The sequence below is a fragment of the Sciurus vulgaris genome, assembly GCF_902686455.1.
Source record: "Sciurus vulgaris genome assembly, chromosome: 2".
In the NCBI taxonomy this organism is placed as follows: domain Eukaryota; kingdom Metazoa; phylum Chordata; class Mammalia; order Rodentia; family Sciuridae; genus Sciurus; species Sciurus vulgaris.
Genome location: NC_136462.1, coordinates 43,670,273 through 43,697,430, shown reverse-complemented (window position 1 = coordinate 43,697,430; position 27,158 = coordinate 43,670,273). Strand labels below are relative to the sequence as shown.

The following is a 27,158-nucleotide window of genomic DNA, read 5'->3' as shown; positions in this document are numbered from 1 at the left end:
CCTGTGGCACACGAAAGAGGCCCGGTGACTCTTCTACTCCCCCCACACCCTCCCTCCCCAGGCCCACACTGTTGACTTGTCTGACAGGGTGGGGCGGAGGGCAGGCATCTGTTTTCTTTAATGTCTCAGGAGTCCGATAAACAGTCCAGGTCGAGAAGCGCCACACTTACTGATCCATGAATCCAGCCATTCGTAGAGCCAGTGCAGTTGCTTCACGTAAGCCTCCTAACAGGAATGCTTTGTTCTTTAAAGGACCCCAGAGTGATCTGTTGGCTTTTAAAGAGTAAAAAATGGTAAAAGAAAGGAACGCAAGCTAACAGGTTCTCAAAGGACCTGGGCCTGTTTTGTATGTGGCTTTCCCATGCTTTCTCAAGGAGGCTGTGAGTTGAAGTTCTGCGTGCTTAGTGGGTTCGCTTATTGATTTCACACCAAGGAAATGCTCCAACAGCTTTTCAGACTCCCACCCAGGAACTGTCCACCTCTGTGTGTATCTCCATGTCTTTCAGTGTCTACTTTTGCAATCTTAACTGGGAGATCCTCTGCCCATGTGTGTCCTGCCCTAGGCCCACTTCTGTGAGCAGGCATTTAGGGAGAACATCCAAAGTAGGCCTCTCAGGGCCTGTCTCTACATGCCAAGAGGCATTGTTTGGCAACGGAAATGTAGGCTTTAGAAATGTAGGCTTTTCTATGAAAAGGTGTAAATTGCTGGGCGCAGTGGCATATGCCTGTAATCGGGAGGCTAAGGCAGGAGGATCACGAGTTCAAAGCCAGCCTCAGCAAAACTGAGGCACTAATCAACTCAGTGAGACCCTGTCTCTAAATAAAATACAAAATGGGGCTGGGGATATGGCTCAAGAGCCCTTTGAGTTCAATCCTTGGTGAAAAAAAAAATGTTTAAGTTGAAACTTGTCCCTAAATGTGAAGCTTGCAAACTTTAGAATTTATATAAATCATTTTATTTTGGAAATTCACATTAGAATCAGGTTTATCTACCTATCCTCAGTTTTCTTAACACACTAAATGCAATCATAGATCTAAATCTACCTGTATCGTATACAAAGTAATAATCTCCTCTGTTTTGAGAGGAAGTTAACGTTCCATATTGAGAAAAGAAGTTCCAATTTAACTTTCTGTGTCATTTCATAAGTCTCCCAACTCTCCTAGAGAGAGACTTAATGTTGTCTACTTTTATTCAAATGTTCCACCCTGTCTAGGGTTGCTAAAAGGATAGATACATGCATCTTTACTTGGCATTAGTGACCCAAAATAAAAATGGGTCATCTTAAATTTGGGGGCAGTTTTATGAAATTAAGCTTAGGAACAAGAAATGATATTCATAAAAGGCCTGACTCTGAGCTGCAGTGATTGCTTAAGAGTACAAAGGAATTCAGCTGTGCCACTAGAGATTAAGCATCCTTGGCTGGATTTGTGCTGAATTTTTCAGGGATAGGTCCCACAGAGCTCTGCAGGAATTCATTGGTTATTTCTGCACACAGTATCTTCTCCTACTGTCCTCTGGTGACAGCTGTCCAGATGCATCACCAGCAAGAGGACAGCTTGAGCAGAAACAATAACAAGCTAAAAAGAAAAGAAACAGCAGCAGCAGCTCTGCTGGTTTCTATTGTAGTTGCCATAAATAAGACTGGTGTATTAATTTGCATTAGGTTTTCCCTTTCTTGTTAAGTGGTCAAACTTAGGTTTTACTAACATTTACTTTATACTGATACTATTGATTTACAGTAATAAAGTCACCCTTAATGATTGGTGATCCTGAAACAAAGGCAGAGACTCAATCATTGAGAACCATAGATAAGAGTCAGTCTTTCTATGGCAATTCAGTCACCTCAATCTCTTTCTCAGTCAAGCCTTTTATCAGAACTGATAACAGAAAAGGCAATTGATACTGCACAAGGATGTATTCTGAGTAGGACGAAGGAAAGGGACCTGTAGCTTCATGCATAGAGCTCCTGGGACCATAAGCCTGGAGGTACTTTGGAACAATGAGGCAATCATGAAGTGAATCAGAGTGGAAAGAACTGTGAACCTTACTATATTCATGACTTTTTAATATCAACTGACATGTGCTTACTTAAAATCTTGCTCCTGCAGCATCAGCATCACCTAAAAAAAATATTTCAGAAAAGTAACATCTCAGGCTTCACATCAGACCTACTAAACCAGAGCCTGCATTTTCAAAAGATACCTAGACAATTTTCTTGTCCACATTAAAGTTTAAGAAGCCCTGCTCTAACAGATCCCAGGGTAGGAAACACACACACACACACACACACACACACACAACTCTATCCATATCCTGATTTCTGAATGATGTGGGAGCATTTCAGAAAGTTAACACATTCAATCTGGAAGAAGTATCCATTGTAGTTTCAGGTCCACTTTAAGTGTTGGTCTTTAAAAATTTTGATATAACAAAATCCTTTTGATCTTGATTACACTTCTTGACTGAGAAATGGGAGCAATAGCATGGGAAAAATTGCTGCCACTTTCTCCATTTGATGGTGTGACAGTATTAGCTTTAATTGCCAGAATGCTGTGCTCAGCTACAGGTCCAGTCTTTCATCAACTATGAGTAGCAATATCTATATCAGGGCCTAGTCATAGAATAGTTACATAAGCACCTGGGCAACTTCATCTCGATTATGAGTTCTAAATATTTTCTTAAAGTGTTACTTAAAATTGAAAAGGCCGTGTAGTAAAAATAAAAACAATGATATGGAATTCTTGGTGATGTCTTTCTACACTTGGACTTGTAGTGAACCTTAATCATAATCATATATTTATTGATTATTGGAGAGTAGCATGTAATCTGTGGACTTGTCTTGTTTGTATGATAATTAAAAATATAATTTGAAGAAGTAACTTGTTTTCTTTGCATAGAGAAAATCCCTGCTGGCTTTAGAGAAGGAAGAAGAAGAAGAGAGAAGTAAAACTATAGAGAGTTTAAAGACAGCTCTAAGGACAAAACCAATGAGGTATTTCTTTCCTGGGCAGCACGTTTTTGTTTCCTCTCTCCTTTCCTTCCTACCTTCTTTTTTCACTAGTCAAACCTTCCAAGAAGTCCTAAATTCTTTAACCACTAAATATTTAATAAATTGATATTCTTCATTTAAAAGGCATCAGAGAGTCCCTAGGTTAGCTAAAATTAAGAAAGAGACTAACAATAATGGTAAGAATGTAGAAAAGTTGGAACCACCATTTATTGCTCTTGGAATATAAAATGGTGCAGTCGTTTTGGAAAAGTGTTAGGCAGTCCCCCAGAAGGATAGTGTTGCCATGCGACCCAGCAGTCCTATTCCTAGTCATATAGCCAAGGGAAATGAAGATGTGTTCCCCCAAATCTTACCCATAAATGTTTATGTCACCATTATTCAAAAGCCAAAAAGTTTGAGTATGTCCATCAGATGATGAATGGACAAAGTGTGGTATGACCACACAATGAAGTGTTTTATGACCATTAAAAGGAATAAAGTTAAAAAAAAGAATAAAGTACCTGTCACAGCATGCAGTAACCTTACAAATATTATGCTAAGTGAAATAAACCAGTCACAAATGACCAAATATTATATGATTATATGAAATGTTCATAAGAGGCCAATCCACATAGACACAAAGTAGATTAGTGGCTGCCAGGGTTGAGGAGGGGAGAGTGGCCTTTAAGGGATTGTTAAAATATTCTAAAATTACCCAGTGGCTGGGGAGGCTGAGGCAGGAGGATTGCAAATTCAAAGCCAGCCTCAGCAAAAGCAAGGCACTAAGCAGCTCAGACCCTGTCTCTAAATCAAATACAAAATAGAGCTGGGAATGTGCCTCAGTGGTTGAGTGCTCCTGAATTCAATTCCTGGTACAAAAAAAAAAAAAAAAAATTCTAAAATTAGATCATGTTGATGGTTGCACAACATGAATACCAAATTGTACTCTTTAAAGGGATGAATTTTATGGCATGTGAACTGTATGCCAATACATCTTTTATCAAAACTAAAAGGTGGGCAGACTTTCTGGCAATAGTGCTTCATTCCTTTCTGGTCATCAGCTTCCGCTGCATGCCTCCTCCACCTTCGCTCTCCATCCAGGCCTCTAGGATTTGGTGAGGTGTTGAGGTTTTCACAAGCACAATTCATTAGCACTGGTGCTATGAATGAAGCCAACTGGTTTAAAAGGGTTGGCTATATCTGGATTGTGTGGTTGGGCGGAATGGCTCAAAAATAATTGCCTTTCTTTATTTGATAATAAAATGCAAACAGAAAAATCTACTAATTGATGAAAAATACTATGCAGTTTTATGACAGAGGTCTTCCAGACTATCTTAACTAAACCAGTGTTTGTTGGTGTGTTTTGCATGCTCAGATTTAATGGGATATCCAAGGCTAAATACTTTGGAAGTTTCTCAAATAATAAGATAAACCACTTATCTCTGGAATTTTCAAGGGCTTCGACATCTGCATAGGCATTGTGAATTATTCCCATTGATTTACTTTACAATAAAAGTTATAAAATATTGATAAAAATTAATTTACAGTCATAAAGGATTACTTTATCTGTTTAACTATATTATATTGGCATGTCATACAAAGGAAGGGTTTTGTTATAAAACCTCCTGGGGATGTAAACAGTTATTCCTTTGATAAGCAAATGTCCTGGATTTGAGGGACACCCGTTTACTTTTCTTACAGTGCACCAGGGCCAGCAGTCAGCACATAGAAGTGCATGGGACATGGATGCTACAGTAACTCAGATCAGCTGATGATTTTAACCTAAGACAAGATATACATTCTGAATGTCCTTTTGGCCCTGGTCTTTCATTTGTATATGATCTGTTGACTGTTTCTTTGTACCAGTAGATATGCATTTACCTCAAATGGAGTTTTGTTTTGTTTTGTTTTCCTGATTCTGGCTAGATTAGAAGAGGCAGGATTGAGATGACCTTCGTCCATGTAAGGCCTTTGGTTCTTTTAGAATTGAGTCTTCTTTCTTTCCCCGAAGCCTGTCTACTAAGGGCTATTGCAAAATCCCCAAGGAGCTTAAGTCTGATGCACTTCTCTTCACGACAGGTTTGTAACCAGATTCATTGACTTGGATGGCTTGTCGTGTATTCTCAACTTTCTTAAGACCATGGACTATGAGACCTCTGAGTCTCGAATACATACCTCTCTCATTGGATGTATAAAGGCGCTAATGAACAACTCTCAAGGTCGGGCTCATGTCCTGGCTCATTCTGAGAGTATTAATGTAATCGCTCAGAGTCTGAGCACAGAGAACATTAAGACAAAGGTGGCCGTGCTGGAAATCTTGGGCGCCGTGTGCCTGGTTCCTGGGGGCCACAAGAAGGTTCTACAGGCCATGCTGCACTACCAGAAGTACGCCAGCGAAAGGACCCGCTTTCAGGTGGGCATGCCCTCACCTTCTTCATCGCCCCGTCCTTAACTGCACAAATAGGTGCCTCTTCCAGCCCTGGAGGGGGAATGTGACTTGAGATTCTCTCCCACAAGTGATTACTCACCCTGTAACTTCCCTTCTTCCGGGTCTAAGGACCAGAAAACAGTACATACCTTCTATAGTTGACCAGTTTGAGATTTTAGATTTACTGAACTTTAAAATATAGCCCTGCATCCTGCACGGTACGTAGCACACATTTTTTTTGTATCCTCGCAACGGAATGGCTCCCTGAAACTTTTACAGATTGCCATTCTTTTGATTTAGGATTGAGATGAATCGTGATTATGTCACCTTTTTACTCAAATGTAAAAATCAAGCTGAGGTAACAAAGTCTTTATACACATCTGTATGAACATGCATGCTGCAGAATTTTTGAAAGTAGAATTTTTATTGATGATCTGAAGGGGGAAAAGGTAGCTTTCATCTGATCAATGTAATTCTGACTAAACACAAGATTTTAAAAATTAACTTTTGGGCATAAAAAAATTTTGTGAAATGAGCATAAGGTTAGTAATGATTCAGTCTTTTGTTTTTATATCTGTGTCTTTAATAGACCTTAATTAATGACTTGGATAAAAGCACTGGGCGATATCGAGATGAAGTGAGTCTCAAGACTGCCATCATGTCCTTCATTAATGCAGTGCTAAGCCAAGGCGCGGGAGTGGTAAGAACCTTCTGTACTACGATTTTTAAAATATAAAGAATAATTTTAAAATGAATACTATCTAGTCTAAAAAGCACAAATATATGTTTTATCACCCTTTTACTTTCAGGAAAGTTTGGACTTTAGACTTCATCTTCGCTATGAATTTCTGATGTTAGGAATTCAACCTGTAATAGATAAGTTAAGGGAACATGAAAATTCAACATTAGATAGGTAAGTGAGCCTGTTCTGATCTGAGAGAGTTGATGCTTCTTCCGTGGGCATGATACTGTACTTGGTGCTGGCCTGTGTCTATAGCGTGAGGAGCTCACACCAGGCTATCGGTTCAGCTGATGACCTTTTATCCTAAGACGTTATCAGTGAAGGAGGCAGCATGTTGGGCAGAGAACTTGATGTGGATTTTGGCTTTAGATCTGAATCTATATCCTATCCTAGACTTGCCTTGAGCTTCCTGTGTATCCTGGTCAAGTTACTCATCTGAACTTGAGTGTTTTTGTACTTATAAAAATTGGTGACCATGGTGATGATGATAATGGCAACTATCTTCTTTGTTGCTAAAATTGACTATAAAACTTGGTGGTCTCAGTACTCTAGATTGGCATTCCTTGAATCTCACCTTCCACTTCTTGTCCATTTGTTCCTGTTTGCAGTCATTTTCCTGTTTCTCAGATGGCCCCAGTAGCTCTCAGATCTCTCCTTCTACTTCTTCATTTCTGCATCATGCTTTTCTTGATAGTCTATGAACATGTCAATAAAACTTTTGCCTCAGGACCTTTGCACATACTATTTTCTCAGCTTTAAAAAATCTTTCACAGCTATCCAGAGTGTATGTAACCTGTTCCCTTGTTCCCTGCAGAGAGATCTTAACTTTCCTTTATTTTCTATTCCCTTGATCCTGATGTATTTACTATATCAACCCCAGTGCATAGAATATGTAGTAATAAGGCTGAATAAATATTTGAATAAACAAATGAATGACATGAATATTTCTTTTGTGATCTTTAGTTCAATAGCAAATCAAGTATGGGTAGATGGGCTTATTTTTCTGTAAAGGGACTCTAAGTAGAAACTGAACTTCATTATTTTTAGATTTGATAAACATTAATTTAATAATTGTCTACTATATGCTATGTACCATAGGTTTCTAAATTTTTATTTTTATCTTAATCTACTTTTCCTTATAATGCAGTTAAGTGAAGTCATTCAGGTTTTATTACTTTGTGTCTTTTAGCAATATCTCTGAAAACTTAGGAAAGGCCTATTATTAACATCCTGAATCCTATGTACTTGCATTTATAGAATGTTCTGCTTTTAATAACTTCTTTAATTTTCTTTCAGGCACTTAGACTTTTTTGAAATGCTCCGAAATGAAGATGAACTAGAATTTGCCAAAAGATTTGAACTGGTATGTATACTTATAATTATTCTGGTTTAACTCATCAGCTCACAGCATTTCTCCTTAAAATGGTGGTGTAGCATCAGCATGGACCAGTGTAACCTGTGAGCAAAATCCAAGCTCTGTTTTGTTACGTAAGACACAGAATTAAATTGTATTTGCCTCAGACTGACTTACCTTGCATTGGGGGAATTGAGGAACTTGGGTGTTTGGCTTTGATTTGTTTTTTTCTATAAAATAGGTTCACATAGACACAAAAAGTGCAACCCAGATGTTTGAGCTGACCAGGAAGAGGCTGACTCACAGTGAAGCCTACCCTCACTTCATGTCCATCCTTCACCACTGCCTCCAGATGCCTTGTGAGTGTTTGTGACTTGCCCGGGTGTGGCTGGGCATCTGGACATTGCCCATGGGGCTCTGTCTTCTGAATGGTGCTCACGGGGTTGGCCCGTGTACACCAGGGATTCCAAAACCCAGTTTCATGACAGCCCGTGTCTTTCCCCATACAGCTTGAGGAATGTAATAGAATTCACAAAATGAAGCAGATTATAATTTACTTTGACTTTGAAAGTAAATATATGCTTTACAACACACTTAGGGGTAGAAGATGCCTCTCAAACAAATAAATAGTCATTAGATGTCAAAATTCCAGTGTTTTGGGAAGCTTTGGTGCAGATGATGTAAACATCTCTTTGGATCTGTGGCTTTAAAGGGTGACCACTATTGAGAACTATGCATCATAGTTTACAAACAACTCGACAGTTTCTCCCACCATTATTTTTCCTTTTAGACAAGAGGAGTGGCAACACTGTTCAGTACTGGCTACTGCTGGATAGAATCATACAGCAGATAGTGATCCAGAACGACAAAGGACAGGACCCTGACTCCACACCTCTGGAAAACTTTAACATTAAGAATGTCGTACGAATGTGAGTTTCTTCTTATTCTGCTGCCTGTGACATAACAGTGATAATATAAGACATCTATTTTATCCTATGATCAAACATAAGTCACTTTGCAAACACATGCAATATGTGCAAGCTACATCTGGGTTTAAATGGGTTTCAAGCATTGCACTGAGGATTTTCTCTGCAGTAGACTATTTTTGCACCTAGAGAGAATACATTTAGCAGCCGACCTTTTACATCTTTTGTAATGAGTACTCATTTAACTTCTACAGGTTGGTTAATGAAAATGAAGTTAAGCAGTGGAAAGAACAAGCAGAAAAGATGAGAAAAGGTAAGCCTCGAGGCCCTCACCGAAGAAGAGGCTGTGATGCTAATTGTTGGGTGACCCTGACAGGAGCAGAGGACATGTCATTGGTTGTTGGGTAACAGCCCTGCTCTTCGTATCTTGGAAATTTGTACTGATGTTTCCTGTTGACTTACATACATCAGAGAGCCTATCTTTTTCCACGTCTTAAGGGCATTTTGCACAGGCTTTTTTTCGAACCAAGCAATTTTGATTGTCATGCTGATTCCCAAATATTTTATCCTTTGATTATAATCGTATACATTTTTCGAGGAGCTTGTAACATTTGCTGCTCAGTATTTGTTCATTCAGGTTTTCTTAACTACCCATCATCCAGACCCTTCCTCTGCCCTGTAGCTGCTCTTTAAAGCACTTTGGGTTTTAAGAAATGTAATAAGGGACGCTAGGGTTTGCCCAAAATTTTAAAAGAGAAGCATAGCCCACTTGGTCTCAGCATACCAGTTCTCTCCATGACCTTAATTTGGCACCAGTCATAAAAAGAGAAATCATGCAGAAAATCAGTGACAATTGTAAAGATATGTGTTATGAAACTCTAACAGGCCAGCTGTTAGCATTTGAGTAAGTCTTTGATATTATCCCTCTTGTGTTCCTCATGGTGCCAGCCACTCACAGAAATGGATAGCTTTCCTGCCGCCTTCAGAATATTAGCAAATTAAAAGTGGCCTCTTTGTGAGAACAGTCATCCTCCCAGCCACCACTCTTTCACCATACTGGTCAACTGACTTCCTTTTCCTTGTCCAAGTTATTCAGTCACCGCCAATGAAATGCAGTAGCACTCACCCCATTAGTTAATGCCCTGAAAAGAGTGTCCAAGAGATGGCTGGGCATTTCCTTTCCTCTCATCACATTCATCCTTTGCCATAAAGCACAAAAGCAGGAAAATACCAAATGTGAAGTCCTCTCGTGTTAACTAGTTCTCTTACGTGTCTATGTTGCTCTCAAATAATTGAGGCTCTACATGCATTTTTATAAGTAGATTTCAGGAACTGCTGTGGAGAGAAGAATGGAGGAACTTTAGATTCCATAGAGGGAAATGAGAGGGAGGAGGAGGTGGGGGTATGAAAGATGGTGGAATGAGACAGACATCATGACCCTGTGTACATGTATGATCTCATGAATGATGTGAATCTACATCGTGCGCAACCATAGAAAGGAAAAGTTGTACTCCATTTGTGTACAATGAATCAAAATGTAGTCTGTAAAAATAAAAAGTCATAAAAAAATTAAAACAAATAAAATAAAAGGCTATATTCCAAAAAAATAGAAATGTTGACTAAAAGTTAGGTTGACTGGAGATTAAACCAAGGAGAAAATTATCCACGAGTGGGTGTTTTGGGGATACACCCCAGAACATGGAGACCTGATGGTACAAACTGAGGAGAGCACTTGGGACAAAAAGTATGCCAGGATAGCTCTGCCTTCACTGGTTCTGTGAACAGGATAAGTCATGTCCTCCGTCCCACTCCAGACTCCCCTTCCGCAACATGAAGATTAAACCTAACTCACAGGGATGTTGTGAAAATTAAGTGTCAAAACAAATAGAACGTTAGCATGGTATCTGGCACAATAAATGACAGCAGATATTACAAGATTCAGGTGGTTGAGATGGTGGAGGAGAAAATCCCCAAGGCCAGTGGGAGGAACAGGATGGTTTCAGTGAAGTCATAGATATAATATAAAAGAGGAGAGAATAAAGATCAAATATTCAGTCTTTTCTTGAGGCTTCAGGAAAGCAAAGTTAGATTCAAGAGGACACATGTTGACAAATTAGTGAGGGGGGACAGACTGCGAAGAGCAGGAAGTTCCAAGGACCTGAAAGGTGGAGAATATTTGGAGGAAGATTGTGTTTGGTGCGGAGCCTGTCCAGGAGGTACTCAGTGAAAGCTTAGGGAACAGAGAGTCAATGCATGTCATTTGTGGGCATGTCTTTAGACTGGAGTTTCCCAAACCTGGCATTACATTAGGATCATCTTAAAAGCATCTGGAAACCACAGTTTCCTAAGCCCTGCTCCAACCTATAGAATAGCCTTCTTAAAGAAGGAAAATGGGATAGAGTGAGGTCATTTTTAGATGCAAATCCAAGGAGGTCAGAGCAGCATCCACAGAGTGGTAGAAGTGGGTCAGTGGTTAACTCCAGGGCTGCCAAAACCCTAGCATTTTAATGGTTCCTGCCCCTCCCTGCAAATCCCAATTCAGGGGGACACAGAAAAGAGAAGGTCAGACAAAGAGACGACGAGAATTTAAATGTGTTATCAAACTCAAGAAATAGAGACCAGCTTTGTACAGCTCCACCTCAGTGGGTTATATCTCTAGTGGATTTATTGATATAAAAAGAATAGGAATTGGGGCCAAGTATTTGAAATAAAAATTTTCAGCCTAAACTTGATTCTTTCTCTTTTCCAAAGTTCATCACTCTTGTCAGCAAGCGCACTTTCGCGGGCAGTGTGAATAAGCATCGTGCTAAATTGGGTGCCCTGTTCCATTAAAGCAGGACTAGAAAAGTAGGAAACCACAGCCGAGAGCTAATTTTTTTCTCCCCACATTACTGATTCTCATGCTCAACCTGCCCTACTGCCCTTAAGATATTTGATACTGGCATGATAACATTTGCTTTCCCAAGTTTTAAGAGCTTGCTGGGAGCATAAAATCCTTCAGGTGGTCTTCTGAGGGAGGTGGGGAGAAAGGAGTTGGTGTCAGGCTGATGGTATGGTCTGCAGCAGCTCCTCACTGTTGGAGACTTTTCAGCCCTTCCACCAGTGGGACACAAGCCAGCAAGCCTCACTCATCAGAGCTGGACTTCTCCCTGTCCCAATTCTAATTTGTTAGAAGAGGCCCTTTTAACATTCGTTTTCCCTAGTGTGGCTCATGGGCCATTTCTGTGTCAGGATTTTGAATTAGCTACCAAACATTCTCCTCTACAAGTAGTTACTCAAACTTTATTTCATTTTTAGAATTATGGCCTCAGGGTCTCCTCCTCGGTGGCTTTCGCAGTGTAGTTAATAGAGTTGTTCATCCGAAGACCTCCAAGCAGGAGTGTTCTTAGCCCAAGGGGCTCCCTTTGGTGGGGAGGAGAAACTACGCCAAGCTGAAGAGGAGTTGGTTTTCTTTGTATAGAAGCTATTTTCCACCTTGAAGAACCCCTCCTTTCATGTTCACTTGTTTTTATGTGTAGAGCACAATGAGCTACAACAGAAATTGGAAAAGAAGGAGAGAGAATGTGATGCCAAGACCCAAGAGAAGGAAGAAATGATGCAGACCTTAAATAAAATGAAAGAGAAACTTGAAAAGGAGACTACTGAGCATAAGCAAGTCAAGCAGCAGGTGGCGGACCTCACAGCACAGCTCCACGAGCTCAGCAGGGTGAGGGCCACGGGCAGCTGCCAAAGCCTCCCTTGTCCTGGATCCCCACAACCTTACATAGGCAACTCATGATGGGGGCATAGATCTGAGATGTCTCCCAGTAGTGCTGAGACCCGCTCCCTCTGCAACCTTGTGTTGATAGCAGAGGTTGGGCCTGGGGTGTATTTTTAGTACCAGGTCTGTACTAAAAGCAAAGGAAATCACATTGGCTTTTACGGTGAGAACCAGTTTCATGAAAACCAGGTCATATGATGATGCAAAAGGTGAGAGAGCTGTGCGTGCTCTGTAGATAAGCTCTTGAGTGTCAAATACAAATAGTGAGTCCATAAAGCCCCAAAAGAGACCATTTGACTCACCAGCCCTTTAAACCCCTGTGCTCAGAAGTGCGAGATTTCTCTCTGGTCTCTACTTTAGGCAAAACAACAGATTCTGAAAATCATCCAGTGAATTTCTTTCTTCCATTAATTTCCTCTTTTCCTACTTTTATCTTTTCAGAGGGCCGTCTGTGCTTCTGTCCCAGGAGGACCCTCACCTGGAGCCCCAGGGGGGCCCTTTCCTTCCTCAGTGCCTGGGTCCCTTCTTCCTCCCCCGCCACCCCCACCCCTGCCAGGTGGAGTGCTTCCTCCTCCTCCACCTCCCCTCCCCCCAGGGGGCCCTCCCCCTCCCCCAGGGCCTCCTCCTTTAGGGGGAGTCATGCCACCTCCTGGTGCACCAGTGGGACTGGCACTCAAGAAGAAAAACATTCCTCAGCCCACAAATGCCCTGAAGTCCTTCAACTGGTTGAAGCTGCCTGAGGTGAGCCATTTGTTCCCACTTTGCTGCCACTTATTGTGTCCTCACTGAAAGGAAAAACAGCCCTGACTGCTGAATGACTTCATTTTCCTGTGTGGACTCGGGGTTCTAACTCACTCGGATATTTAAGTGGTTAAACTTCTGAAATATTGACAAATTGTTTGAAACCAGCTCACTTTGAGCATCCTATAGAATGAACAATTGGGGACAGCAGTCCTGTTTATAAAAATTACCATGCCTGTTCTTTTTGTATACAACTAAAAACCAGAGAACTTGTTAACTTGATGTTTCTAGAACAAACTGGAAGGAACAGTATGGACTGAAATTGATGATACAAAAGTCTTCAAAATTCTAGATCTCGAAGACCTGGAAAGAACTTTCTCTGCCTACCAAAGACAGCAGGTAACAGCATGTGCCCTCTAGATGCCAAAAAAAGTAAAATAATCATGTCCTTGTGCATGATCCCCAGGCCATCTGCCAGAACTGTGATCTGATAAGCATCTTAGTTCTATGCCGCTTGGTCTGCCATGCTGTGTTCCTGCAAAGCAACTCAGTGTGTATGTGTCCCCATGTGTGTCCAAGTGCCAGTCGGTGTGTGTGTGAGAACAGTTTAAGGTATATGAGCTCTTTGTACCGATACGTGTCCAAGACCTTGTCTCCATTGGTGTAAAGAGTTCTGTATATTATTGTCACTGTGCGTAGTCAAAATGTATTGCCAGGAAAAAATAGGGAGATATGTGACCTATATTGTCACCTCACTGTATTTGTTTCTGAAGTCATTTTGGTTTACTGGGTTTTTAAAAGTACATATCAAATGAATACTCTCAGAAGCAAAATGCTTTTTGAAATAGATGGATGCTTTAGAAGTATGGGCATTGGTAAATACTATAATTTGGCAGCTAACTAGAACCTGCGGAAAAGTTTTAACTATATGCCATGAACTTGATAGACTCAGTAAGGGTCTTGCAAAGGCTGAGGAGTGTGGAGACAGCAATGACCCGAATAGCACCAGAAAAGCTACTGAAAAGTGAGCAAAGCTTATGTAATGGCAGGAGGAACATGTGACTTGGTGCCTGCCAGCTATCCACATTGGCAAGACCAAGCAGGCATCAACTCCTGGTGAGCCCTGGCCGCGTCCAAATGCTACCTCTTACTCCTCCAGAGCTCCTATTAGTAGAGCTCTTAAGGGTGAACAAGAGGAGACCACAGTGTGTGGACAGTTTCAGAAAAACAAAGAAAAGGTGGGGCCCAAGCAGCTGAGCCCTGAGAAGGGAAAAATTGAGCCGGAGTGTAAGGAGAAAAAGACTGGCTAAAGGAGAGGAACAGTGAGGGAAGCCCATGATGAGCACCCACACAGTGGCTTTCCTTCGGCTGTGCAATAAGGCCCTGCAGTCCTACATGAATCATGCCCAGGGTGGAGTACCCTCAAGCAAGCAGCAGACTTCCTAGTTGGCTTACTTGGCTTGGTTCCCAAGAAAGAATGTCTCAGAAAAATACTAAGCACCAAGGGAAAAGATGGACTGAGGCTGGGGAGAAACAAAAGATGATTTTTTTTTTTTTTTTAAATTTCAAGTGGTCTTTAATGCATCTGAAATGGGGAGTTTGGGGAGGTGGATATTTAGCCTGAGTATTTTGCTCAAAGAGAAGAAGAGCTTCTGTAGCACCTTTTGTGCTAGTTTAATAAAGTGCAGAAATAAAGCCTGCCATAATGACATAAACCCTAAAACCGGAGCCTTCAGCTCTTCAGCTGGACCCCTCCATAAGTAAGAAGGCAACTTGTACAATATCTACACACCAAATAAAGTTCATGAAGAAGACAAAGGCATGTCATTGTCCAGTAAAAAGCAGGACAGCTTAGCTTTCAAAGGACAAACAAAGGGTGTGTCTGGAGTCATCCTAAGCCGATCAGACTCACTCCTGATTGACTGATTGGCAGCCACCTGCCTTCTCCCTCCCACCCCTCTCCCCTCTTGTCCCAGAAAGGTGTCCTCTGGACCTTGGCATGAAGTCATAGGACATTTTAGCAAATTTCCTGGTAATTCAAATGATCTTTTGACCTGGTTACATATCCCATTGCTTTTCCACATGGGTTTCAATTGCTAATGTTGTCCATTCTGGTTGTCCAAAATGAAGGTTTGGGAACTTAAAGAAGTATTTTAAAGGAAGGCAAAGCTGCAGTATCCCAAATGATGCTGTTCAAGTCTGAGCATGTGGGTTGCATTTATTATGAAGGCAGGTGGTTGAAAGACCCAAGGTTACAAGACTCATAATTAACTGGCTTTCAGCAGAAGGTGCAGGAAGATGCTGCCAAAATGCTCTGGGACAAATATGTGGACAGTTCTCAAGAGCTCTGGGAGACCGGATTGCAGAAAGCCCAGCAATTGGGTAATTGTCTCCTAGCAACCGACACTGTTTGAGTAATCAGTAGTTGTTCCAGTCAGGATAGACCAGAACATGTTAGTTGTACTTAACACTAAGTAGATTGGTAAGTAGAATGAGTTGTGACCATATTTTCAGCAACACTTCTTGAAGAAAAATTTCAACACCTTTTGACATAAGAACTGGATATGAGAATTTTTAAGCCACAAATATGTTTTCCAAATGAGGGTAATTTGAGCCATTTTATTGAATTTATTGAATGTTGAGAGCCAGAAAAATCAGAAGATACAGACCTTCCAATTGGAATATGTTGTACAGAGTAAAGGAAACAGAGTTCCCGTCATTGAATGTCCCCTGATCTCATGATGGCAACATCAAAGAACTATGCATTTTCATTTCAGTCTTGGCAGTACATTATATAATTATCACCACATTTAAACTGCTCTCTTTTCTATTCCCAAATGAATACTGGAAACCTATTTTTTCCATGGTGTCTCCTCTTTCCTCCCTGCTGAGTTATGAAACCCCGGTCAAACTCTGGACCACAGCCAGTTGTTTGGATAGATAAATACTTCAGAGAGGCAGAAGAACACATACATACTATTACCTACATGCATGCAATAAGGCCCTGCTCAGAGTAAGAATTTGAGAAATCTCGGGAATATTGGATTAGTTCATTCAGATGAATGAGAAATGACACTTAAGGAATACATACCTATAGAATATAGACACATTTACATATACATTTACTTGTATACATAAATGTATATGTATATATAAAACATGTAAACACATGTATTTAAAACATCAAGTTGATTTGAGAAATATTTTATAATTAAAATCAGGTATTCATATTATCTGCTTTGTCTATGAAGTACTTCAAAAGATTGAAATGTGTTCAACTTTTGCCCAGGTCCACAGTGCAACATACAGTATAAAAGCAGAGGTGAGAAAACCTTTTAATAAAGATAATAATCGCTATTAAGTATCCATTACATTTCTGGTGCTGAGTACACAGTTCTTAAGCTTGTCAACCCTAAAATTTAACTCCCAAAGAGCTCTTTGCTTATTTTCTTATTTAATACTTATCCTTAGCTCCATGAGGAGGATATTATTCCTTTATTATAGATACTGAAAATGCAGTTTAGTATGTATTCAGTGTCCCAACAGGTGGCACAGTCAGGACTACAAAGTGGCATAGTTCTCAGTTTCACTTTGTTCTTAAACCATGGCTTTATTCATTATGAATACCAGACTTGGTAGAGGATTTTCTTTAACTCCAGTTTTAAGAACAAGACCACTCCTACTCAGGTTTTTTTTTTTTTTTTTTCAGTGCATTTAATCAAAGGTGTGCAGAGCTGATTATGTAAGCTTAGGTGCATAAGAAATGGAATTTAAAAGCATGTAGTTATTCTCCTGTTCACATTCCAAAAGTTCATTTGAAAGTCAATTTCTTGAATTTCAGGGCCTCTTTTTCCTCACTGAAACTACATTAATACATAATATCCAAGTCAGCTACAAGAGACTTGTACATATTGTAGCACATTGCTTAGTATTATTATTTCAGATACAATTAAGCAATATTCATGTCTGTTTTATGGGAAAATTTCTTCCTGACATGCTATAAACTAATTTCTCCTTATCCATACAGTTGAACAGAAGGAGAATTAGTGGAAGGTTCTACATTTACCTGAAGAGAGTTATTGGTTCTATGGCAACATATTAATACTCACGCTCTCTTCCTTCCCACTCTTTGCCCAAGGTAGCCCTTCATTTAGGATCCTATTACAATACATGGTATAACATTTCAAAGCCTCTATGCTCTGATTTAGGGAACAAAAAATAACTACTGTCCGGTCTTCAGAATCTGACCTCTACTGCTAGCTTATAATATATAAGTCATTTTTGGGGTACTATCTGAAACATTCAGTAGTATCTTCTGACTGTTTATAAATGGTCAAAGTTTTTTTTTCGTTTTGCAGTTGTCATTATTCTGTACTTTTAATTTGCACATTTAAAAATTTTATGATTTAGCATATTTATTTCATCAATCTTGCTCCTTACCCTTGGCACGTGAAGGCGAAAAAGAAAATTGTGAATACTGGTTTTTTGCAGTCTGGGTGTAAGGTTAGAGGTTTTATAACAGAACTCCATGGTAAAAGTTAATCATATACAGGTTTTTATGTAAGTATTAGTGGATGCATTTTTTTTTTCTGGAGAGGGGTTCCCAACTTTAATCAGATTTTACCAAGATATTTCAACCTCCAGAGGATTGAGAATTGTTCCGATAAGGATTGTCATTGTCTATGAAGTGTTAGGTCATTACTTCTTTGTGGATCCCTATGTAGAGCACTCTATCATCAGTGGTTCCCGAAAATGCAAATGCCACCTTTCTATTTATATTCCAAGCCCTAAGCACTTCACCAAATCATCCAGAAAAATCAGACATCCTGTTAGAGCCAAATATAGGTGATCCTATCATATTCGACCCAAGCCAATTAGAAGTATCTTTTTATATTCCCTTCTGATTTTTGAGTGAATAATTTAAGGTTTCAAAAAGAATATTAACTTACTCCTTCAAATAGGCCTGGAAGCATCTTTATTTCTAACATGCCCTTCCAATGAAACTCATAAGGTTTATGATTTGTTTTGATAATATGCTGATTAACAGACCTTTAAAGAAGTGTAATCTTGGGCTGAGGTTGTGGTTCAGTGGTACAGCGCTTGCCTGACGTGTGAGGCACTGGGTTCAATTCTCAGCACCACATATAAATAAATAAATAAAAGTTCATTGACAGCTAAAATATATATGTATATATATTATATATAAATTATATGTGTGTGTGTATATATATATATATATTTTTTTTTTTTTTTTTAAAGAAGTGTAATCTTTAGGCTAGCAATTAGCCAAACCTTCCCATGGAATTTTCCTCATCACTTCCAAAAACACAAGATATATGACATAGCTGTTAACTGGCATACTTATTGCTGCTGGTGTTAACAGAAGGAAAATCTTGACAGTGGTTTTGCAGCTCACCTGAAAGAACAAAGAGGGGAAAAATGGACTTGATTGTCAGTTTGAACAATAAAATAATGTCACATGATACCTTCCTAGCATTGAGCTCATAAATGTGTGTGAGGTACTATGTGTGATAATTTACCTGCATACTCACATTTAATCCTTACAGTAATAATCTAGCTGTTGACCACATTTTACAGATAGACTGTGCCCCAAGTCCCACACCCAGTAAATGACAGCTGCCTGGTTCCGTAGACTAGTACAGTAGAGGTCAGAAACCCTAATTTCCTGATGAGTGGGACCATAAGATGCAGGATGCATTGCCAGAGAAATTCATAAAAGTTTCATCTTTGAAGGCCAGATGGAGCAGGATCTAAGTTCAAGTAGCAACTTTCTCTTTAAGAAAGAGGGTGGGAAAAAAAGAAGGGTTAAGATGACCTCATGGGTTCGTTTCATCATAGTCTTTTCTGCCCTTGAAAGGAAACTGGTTTCACAGAAGAGTCCCGAGGAGCTTCTGAGTAGAAATGTTGGCAGTTGTAACAGAAACAAAAGAAATCTGGGCTATCAGAGGAGAAAAAAAATGTCTTATGGTTATCAACTTATTTTGTAAATGCCTTTCTAGAAAAACAGTCCTCCTCGTATGGTTAGAGCGAGAGGAGGACACACTGTTTCCCACTAGAAGAATTACGTGAACGGCTCATCAGTGTAAAATTGGCCTTGGCAGTGCTGCCGAGACCAGTGCAACCCTAAGGAATCTGCTGAGCAAATGCTGGTTGTGCAAGCTGTTCACCCAAAAGCTGGGTGTGTTTTGCACACCAAAGCTTTCTTCATTCCAGACTCACAAAAAAATGCAATGAAAACTCACTTTCTCACAACATGTCAGTTACCTCTTCTTCTTTCCCTTCATCACTCCAAGTCTTTTCTAAATACTATTTCAAGAAGAGGCTATTGATTGTGTGCTTGAACAGCTCTGAGGTAGTCAGGATCGGCCACCAGTAACTGCATACCCTGTGAACCACTGATTGCCTCTGGGCTGCATGTTCTTTTTCCTTATACCAACCCATAGCACCTAGGGATACTGAGGGTTAATATCACAGACTTAGGTTGTTCAACTTGTCTCTTCTTAGTCTTTACTTATGATACAAGAAAATAGTAGATTATTGATTATTCCCACACACAACCCAAAAAGAATATTTTTCTGGTGGTACTGAACAATGGGAAGAGGTGCCTCAAATTGATGGATTAGCTATCCTCCTGCTTCAAGTAAAAATTGCCATGTTAAGTGAATGGAGCCCAGTGGTTGTGTCTAAGAGAATTTGTTCCTTTCATAGCTTGGGTCTTTCTGGAACGTTCTAAGTCCTTTTCCATTCTAAGTTTGATGTACCAACATTGGGCATTGTGGACAGCACATGGTGACCATCTTTCTCTACCCCTGTGCTTTGTGCTGTGCTGCTTGCTGTATCTTTAGCCAGACTCTCACATCATCAGCTCTCATTGGTGATCGCAGGAGCGTTGATCATCTTTTACCCTGCACCACCGATTTCCTTGACTGCTTTGACTTTCCTCAATTTGTTGCTGTGATTTCTGAATTGCATGTATCTGATTTGCCTTTTCCATGCCTCTGCCATGGCCGTAGGATTTCTTTGTGAACAGTAACTCCAAGCAGGTAAGTGAGCTACTACCTAAACCTTGCTTAATGTAACTTCTTGGCTCACTGTAAGCTCAAAACTTCTCACAGATCCTGTTTTGTTGTTTTAGATAGTGTAATGCAATGCCTAGGTAATTCCACATTGGGTTTCCACTCTTACCTGAATATCTGGAGGTATGCCTGAAGCCGCAGCACAAGAGACACTGGCTTTGGGTCTCATGCTGATTCATATCATAGATTCCATATTGCCTTTATTTCCGAAGCTGTTATACAGTCCCAGAGCTCTTTGGTCTCTTTACATTTTTTAAAACGCCATAATCCATTTTTAATTGATCTTGATTGCTAATGAAACCAAATTTGCTATTTATCAAGCTTGTCTGTGTTTTCTTCACCTTGAACTTTTTATTATTATCTAAACCTCTGCTGTGCAGTTTAATCAAATAGCATTTTATATGTAATTGTTTTATGCCTATTCCACCATAATTGCAACAGGCCCTCACTGCTTAATACAGCAATAGAATCTGCAAGCGGTGTTTAATTGTTAATTTAGGTAACTGAGCTAATGTCTTGAACCACCCCCTCCCCACCGTCCATCACGCTCCAGGGCGATGAAAGGTACCATCTGGCCTTGGGAGCTTCCTATTGCACATGAAGAAGTTTGGGAGGGTTTATTGTTCATCTTTTTGGAGTACTCAGGATGCAAATGGTTCTGGGGTGAATGGACCCTGCAATTGGTGGGACCAGCAATGGCAAGCCTCTGCTGAGCTTGATTCATAATGACAGTTCTTCTGTCTGCTGTCTGTGGGGATTTGGAGGACAAAAGGAGGACATCACTCACTGATAATTTATGCACACTTAACATCTTCAACTTGGAAGCACTCTGTTCTTCCAAATAATGCTTTTTCAAATGTGGGTGGTCGGCTTTTCTTATTTCTCTTTACCAACTAACTAGATCGTAGCCTTTGTTTCAATTCCACCACCTCCCTACACTCCCCAGCTCACCATCTCAGTCTTGTCCATCTGTGTATGTGTATAGTGTGTGTGTGTGTGTGTGTGTGTGTGTGCACGCCTGTGTGTACACAAATGTGAAGTCTGGTGTCTGAATGTCACTGACTTTGATGGATTTCTTTTGTGCTCTTTACAGAAAGAAGCAGATGCCACTGATGACACACTGAGTTCCAAACTGAAAGTCAAAGAACTTTCAGTGATTGATGGTCGGAGAGCTCAGAATTGCAACATCCTGCTGTCAAGGTATTGTTGAGGTTGAGTAAACATTTCTAGTAGTACCAACTTTTCTATTTTATGGCTCAAAACCACATGATTGTCAATTCACTGGAATCACTTTAATTGTACCCTGCTGAGTACAGGTTTTCAGGTTCCCTTCTGTTTGGGGTGAGGAAGACTCTTAGGTCACTTTCCCTAGTGGAATATGTCGGAGCTAGAAGCCAATTCTCTTAGGGTTTCATTTCCATTTTCTTAGGTTTTTCATTTCAGACTTCCAAATTTAAATTCAAGTGTCTCCCAAGTCAATGGTTTCTTCCTTTAAAGTGGACTTGAATTGTTTTATGCTTCTTAGCTGTCTTTGAGTAACACTGTCACAGAATCAGGACCCACGTCGATGGCTCCTTGTTTTATTTTGCTTTCTGTTTGTCTTTTTATATTCCAAGCTCATATCTTTTCATGTTCTTTTTGAGCATTTTTGTGGCTAAAAAGCTATGTAAATCTCAAACTTCAGTGAAATATTAATTTGTCCAGTTCAGCCCTGTTCAGAAATCTTTCTTAAAATTAGTGAACCATCACAGCCTTGGAACTTGAAAAGAAGAAAGGAAATTTGGGAGCCTGGAATCTAATTGCAGCTTGAGGCAAAGTTGTCAGATCATTCTGGGCATTTCAAGTAACTTTTCTGTATTTAGTTTCTTCTTTCTCTGAAGGGGACTTCACAGTAAGCAAAGACACCTAATGCTTATGAGATGCATGGAGATGTAAAGAATGCTGAATGTGAGGCTTTAAAGATAAGTTACATTCTGGAAGGAATGGCATATGTGCATGAGACTGGTATAAGGTGACTATCAGGAAAGAGGGAGGAATGTAGAGGTCCTTATTAGATTGCCTTAGACGGAGTTTCTTTTAACACAAAACGCTGCTGCTTGGTTTTCAGCATGGAAGCTTGATTGCTGGCCAGATATATGTTACTTTAGGGAGCAAATGTTTCTTTCAGTGAAAGAGAAATTGAGCCTTAGTGAGATCCCTGAATTTTAATGCAACTTGTAAGGTAATATGAACCACCCCGTTAGTATTTCATTTCTGCTCTAGCTGGAAGCTATGTAAATGGGCAGACTGTGTATTTATTCTAATTTTTCCTTTATGAACTATGCTTTGGTTAGATAAAGTATCTATCTGTCTCAAGAGGACACCTTTGAAAATAATTTGAGCGTGTACTTATTTTTCTTCTACAGTGTGTACAATTTGTTTTATTATCTTTTTGCAAATCCCATTCTTAATTGCAAAATCAAATGAAGATTTGGGGAGAGGTGTATGTGTGTGTGCGTGCACGCGCATGTGTATGTTTAATGTGAGATTCTTTCCTTGTACTTTTTTGCTTTTGCAGTCCAGATAAATACTTTAAAACAGCTTGCTAAAGGGAGCCAGCACTCTGAACTTCTTTAGCGTCGAACTGCTTATAGAGTAAAAACTATGACCTAGTTTCTTGTAGACAGATTATCCTTAATGCTAAGTGCCAGCCAGGATAATTACACTGGTTATAGATAAGGTTACAATTCTTTCTGGCAAGTTTCCCTTTCCATTATTGAAGGAATTATTCCTTATTTGTGGTGTGTAATTCCCTCGTCACCTCAAACGTGTCAGAGCTGAAAGTGACTTAGAACCTGTATTGTCTAAAACTCTCTGGGAGACAGTTTTAAAGAACTCGCCTCGTATCTGTTAGCGTATCTATTAAAATCTACTTTGATGAGTATGTGTTGTTACAATGAGCACAATTAAAAGGTATTTTGTGGCTAACAAAGTAACTCTGGGTCCCAGTTGGCCTTATGTTAGTGGTACCGTATTGATTAGGTTGAAAACCTCTCCCGCGGGATTCAGCATCACTCCTTTTCTCTCCGTGCTGAGATGTTTTACTTTCCCGTCAGTAAAGCACAGTCTGACGTGTTAAATGTGTTGTGCTACAAATGACAGTAATCAAACTGATTTAATTTTAATGTGTATTATATTTAGTTTTTCAACCAGTTTGGATTTTTTTTCATTCTTCCCTTTTCATTGACAGTTTATTCCTGTACCCAAAAGGAAGCTAGGAAAAGCCTTAAAGCAGGGAAGAGATAGATGAAAGTGGATCCTCATACCTTTTTCCTAGACAGTCACCATTTTGGGGCATTTTTTTTGCCTGACACTGTGCTAGGTGCCAGAGGATATAGATACCAAAACTTAAGTTAGTGGTGCTGCCTTTGAAGGCTCAAGGCTGAATGCATGTGAGAAGACTTGAGAACATTTTGAGGTTCCGGGGCCGCGGGATCTCAACCAGGTATGAGAGGGGTTTCAGCAGTGTTCACTGGAAGAAGTGGGTCTCAAAGGACAAACATAGAGGAACATGGATAGAGGAGACAGGGAAGGCAGTTCCATGGAGGCTTGGAGCCACTAATGAAGAGAGGCCCGCTATGGCAACAGAGGATCATGGACTGGACTATGTGATACCCAGCAAGAGAGACTATATAAGGGCATGAGTCATCCCAGGGTCAGGTCATAATAACCTCCTCCTCAATAAAATGGAGATCAGGAAAGTAGTAGTTTGGTAGTGGACTTGTGAGAATTAGCCCTAGTGTGTGTGGAGTCCCTGGCAGGGTATCTACATGTGGTAGGTGCTCAATTAATGACTTGTTTATACATCATAGGATCAAGAAACTGCAGTTTGTTCAGGAGAATAGTATGTGTTTCATTAAGATTTTAAATTTGATCTTAGGGCTTTGCAGGATGAGTTGGAAGGGGTCTTAGAGCTGGATGCAGGGGGAGCCATGAGACGGGAGTCTTTCTGTTGTCCATGTGAGACCTGATGAGGGACTTCAATTCTGATTTTGTACTTAGGGATAAAGACTAGGATCATTTCCAAGATGATTTCAAGCTTTCCTACCTTTCCATGCTTACTGTCTTTCCTCTTTCCTATTTATTTCAATCCCAAAGACTAGTGAGCTTCACTATTTCCTGCCTGACTGATAAGGTATTTATTTCCCAGCTATTGTTAGCAACAAAGTCCACCAGAGTGAGAGCCTCTGGCATATTCCATGGGTTGTATTTCATGGGCCTATGTGCCCACAGTGTTTGGTTATACTTTAAAGCTCTTCCTCACATGCTACCTTTTTGGGGGGATCCCTTGGTTAGGAACCTGAAGTGGCCGCCTCTGGAGCCAAGCAGGCCGGTCTCCTCATGCCTGATAAGTAGGGCCTGCATTCCATTGTTTACAGTTTGAGTGGCCAAACTCTCAGAGAGGTGTGAGTTTGAATGCTCCAGGGAACCAGGAACATGCCTTTCACAAACTCAGGAGGAGAGCAGAAAGGACATGATATACCTCAGAATAAGAAGCCATTAAGAACTGATCTGTTAGGTTGTCTCTTAAAATCCAATTTAATGAACATGTATTATTACAATAGTCCCTGAGCAGAGTAAGCAGCTTCTCTATTGCATTGTATATGGGCAACATGTAGCCATCTGAAACTCAGACTGTTTCATTCCCCAAAACAGACCTCTTCTTTCAAAAAAAGAAGAGAGAGAAAGAAACTTGGAAGCAGATTTATACTGCAAAATGAACCCACCTACAATACAATTTTATGAAGTGTTCTGCCATTCTTTTTTTCCAGATACTCACTTGACATGGCAGCCAGGGTGTTATAAACCACAAAAAGCTACTTTAAAGTAGGGGGATTTGGCTCCGGTCCACCAAAGCAGAGCAAGGCTGATGTAGCCATCCATCCTTAACTTATTTTAATTACGCCTGATGTTCCAGTTCTCTCGGCAAATTTTTGAAATGCTTGAGTAGAACAAGGTAGAGTTAAATACTGTTTTAAGATGCCTGGTTTGTTTCCTGCCTTGTAAAGAACGTTGAAGCGGGTGTCTCTAAAGTTGCCACCCTCCAGCATGCCAGAACACTGCCAAGCTTTAAAAGCAATTAAAAGGCTAGAATTGGTAGGGTCCTTAAATTACAGAGATTAGAGACTCATTCTGTGGATGACAGATGATACTAAGAACTCTGCAGCCTATAGAACCATCCCAGAGGGCGGGGAACCCTTCTCCCCTTTCCCCGAAGGTAGTGTTTCTTTCTCTGATCCAACAGGCCACGTGTATGGCGTTATGTTGACAGGTAGATTTCTTAAGTACTCTCCATTAAAGTCTCGAGTCTCTTTGTGGGCCACATTAAGAGAAACCAGAATTGTTATGAATTAGAGCTAGTGTTTAGTCCAGACAGCCTCTGGGGGTTGAGGAGCATAAATATATACAATTTCAAAAGCAAGAAGTTCTGCACTCCATATGGGGAGCTAATGAAATGCAAATCTGATACTTCAAGTATTGTTCTCGCTCTGATTTTCAACTCCTTTTCTTTTAAATGCAAAACAGAAGGTCTAAGCAGAACTATACTATAAAATGGTTTCTTCAACTTGGTGTGAAAAGGACACAGAACTAATTAATTTTTTTCTTATATGCAGAGCTCTCTCATGATGATTACAAGTGTTTCCCTGACTGGTTGGTTTTCATTAGTGGCAGTTTCAATCTCCCTTTGACCTTCCAAGACCACACCGTAGTGTTTGCATTTAAACTGACTTGAGCCTGTAGTGTATGTCCTGGAATCCAGGGCTGTTCCGAACCTGTGCCGTTGAGACCTTGATATCGTGATAGAGTTTTTCCCCTCTTGTATACTTTACTCAGGCCAACTTAGCTAAATGGTTCCATTTAATTGTGGGAATTTTCCATCATGATATTCTGGTGAACATGTTCATGAAGCAGTGATTGTCCCAAGAATGACTGAAACCACCTGTAGAATCTGCTGGGGTCAGGGTTGCCCTCCAGAGCATGGGGCTCATGATGACACTGCAGCTCGGAGGATCCTATTTGTCAACGGAGGGTTTGCCATTTTGCCTAGATGCTATAATTGGATTAGAGAACATGAACAAGAAGAAAAAGGTGTTAGTATGATAAGATGTCCAAATTTGTTCCTTCTCTTTCTTGTTTACTGGCACATGTAACACCATGCAGTTTAGATAGCTGGGTAGATGGTTTTAAGAAAATCATATCAAAATCTAAAGGAAAGGCTACGCCAGAGGTGTCCACGGTGGTGTGTCCATCCAGCTTCACCCGGGGATCTCAGCTCCTTCAACTGCTTTGGAGTCCTCCCCACCCATCCAACCTTCCCTTTATAGGGGAGTGCATGCTTTGCACACCTTCGGGTCTTGCCTGTTTCTGCTTATCATCCAGTTCTCTCAAAGATTATAATCACCTTTAAGAGACAGATACATCTCTTAGTTCCTTTCAGTGCTCCCAGGCCTAATGCTGTCTCGTACAGGGAGAACATAGGTGAAATATGGGTGTGAGAGTTCTTTGGGAAGTGCTCAGAATAACCACACCAAGCTCTGTTTAATGAGCATGTGAATATTAAGGTCCCAAAAGTTCTGATACTTTTCTTCTGGCATAGAAGAGTGTGCCTTGTAGGGCATACATACAGTTTATTGAGTCCAGATTTCTGTGATCAGAAACTATGCTAAGCTCTTCATGCGGATTTCACTTAACCCTTATGCGTGAGTGCATGCTTTTTATGATGTAGTGGTTATTATCCCTGTTTTAAAGCTGAGGAAACTGAGGCTCAATAAAAACATTTTTCAGGATCTCCTGACCAGGAATTGTCAGAACCAGGACTGGAGCCAAGCCTGTCTGACACCAAAGCCCCTCCCTACCTTCTAAAGTTATATGTGGCATGTGTACATCTTGCTCTATATTTGTATTTGTGTCTTTATCTGCAGTCTTGAATGTGATTCTCCTGCAAAAGCATAGACTAAAGGACAGGTGAGGTGATGTTAATAACGTGCTAGGTGGTACGTAAATGTGGGTCTTAAGTTTATAGATAAAGCAAAGAGATGACTGTTGTCACAGCTGATAATGTCATTAAGATTATTTGCCT

The 27,158-nt window shown here is 40.3% G+C and overlaps 1 protein-coding gene across 4 annotated transcripts in view; it reads left to right on the top strand.

Moving 5' to 3' along the window:
* Window positions 1-27,158, top strand: part of DAAM1 (dishevelled associated activator of morphogenesis 1) — a 162,576-nt gene that overhangs the window by 111,703 nt on the left and 23,715 nt on the right. For 3 of the 4 annotated variants that reach the window (XM_079125802.1, XM_079125803.1, XM_079125804.1), the window contains 13 exons: window positions 2,899-2,993; window positions 5,070-5,403; window positions 6,008-6,118; window positions 6,228-6,331; window positions 7,457-7,523; window positions 7,756-7,873; window positions 8,305-8,443; window positions 8,695-8,753; window positions 11,959-12,146; window positions 12,642-12,941; window positions 13,233-13,340; window positions 19,976-20,005; window positions 21,132-21,238. In XM_079125802.1, coding sequence (XP_078981928.1) covers window positions 2,899-2,993; window positions 5,070-5,403; window positions 6,008-6,118; window positions 6,228-6,331; window positions 7,457-7,523; window positions 7,756-7,873; window positions 8,305-8,443; window positions 8,695-8,753; window positions 11,959-12,146; window positions 12,642-12,941; window positions 13,233-13,340; window positions 19,976-20,005; window positions 21,132-21,238 — 1,760 coding nt within the window. The remainder of the gene's footprint in view (window positions 1-2,898; window positions 2,994-5,069; window positions 5,404-6,007; window positions 6,119-6,227; window positions 6,332-7,456; window positions 7,524-7,755; window positions 7,874-8,304; window positions 8,444-8,694; window positions 8,754-11,958; window positions 12,147-12,641; window positions 12,942-13,232; window positions 13,341-19,975; window positions 20,006-21,131; window positions 21,239-27,158) is intronic. The other variant, XM_079125805.1, reaches the window with a different exon arrangement.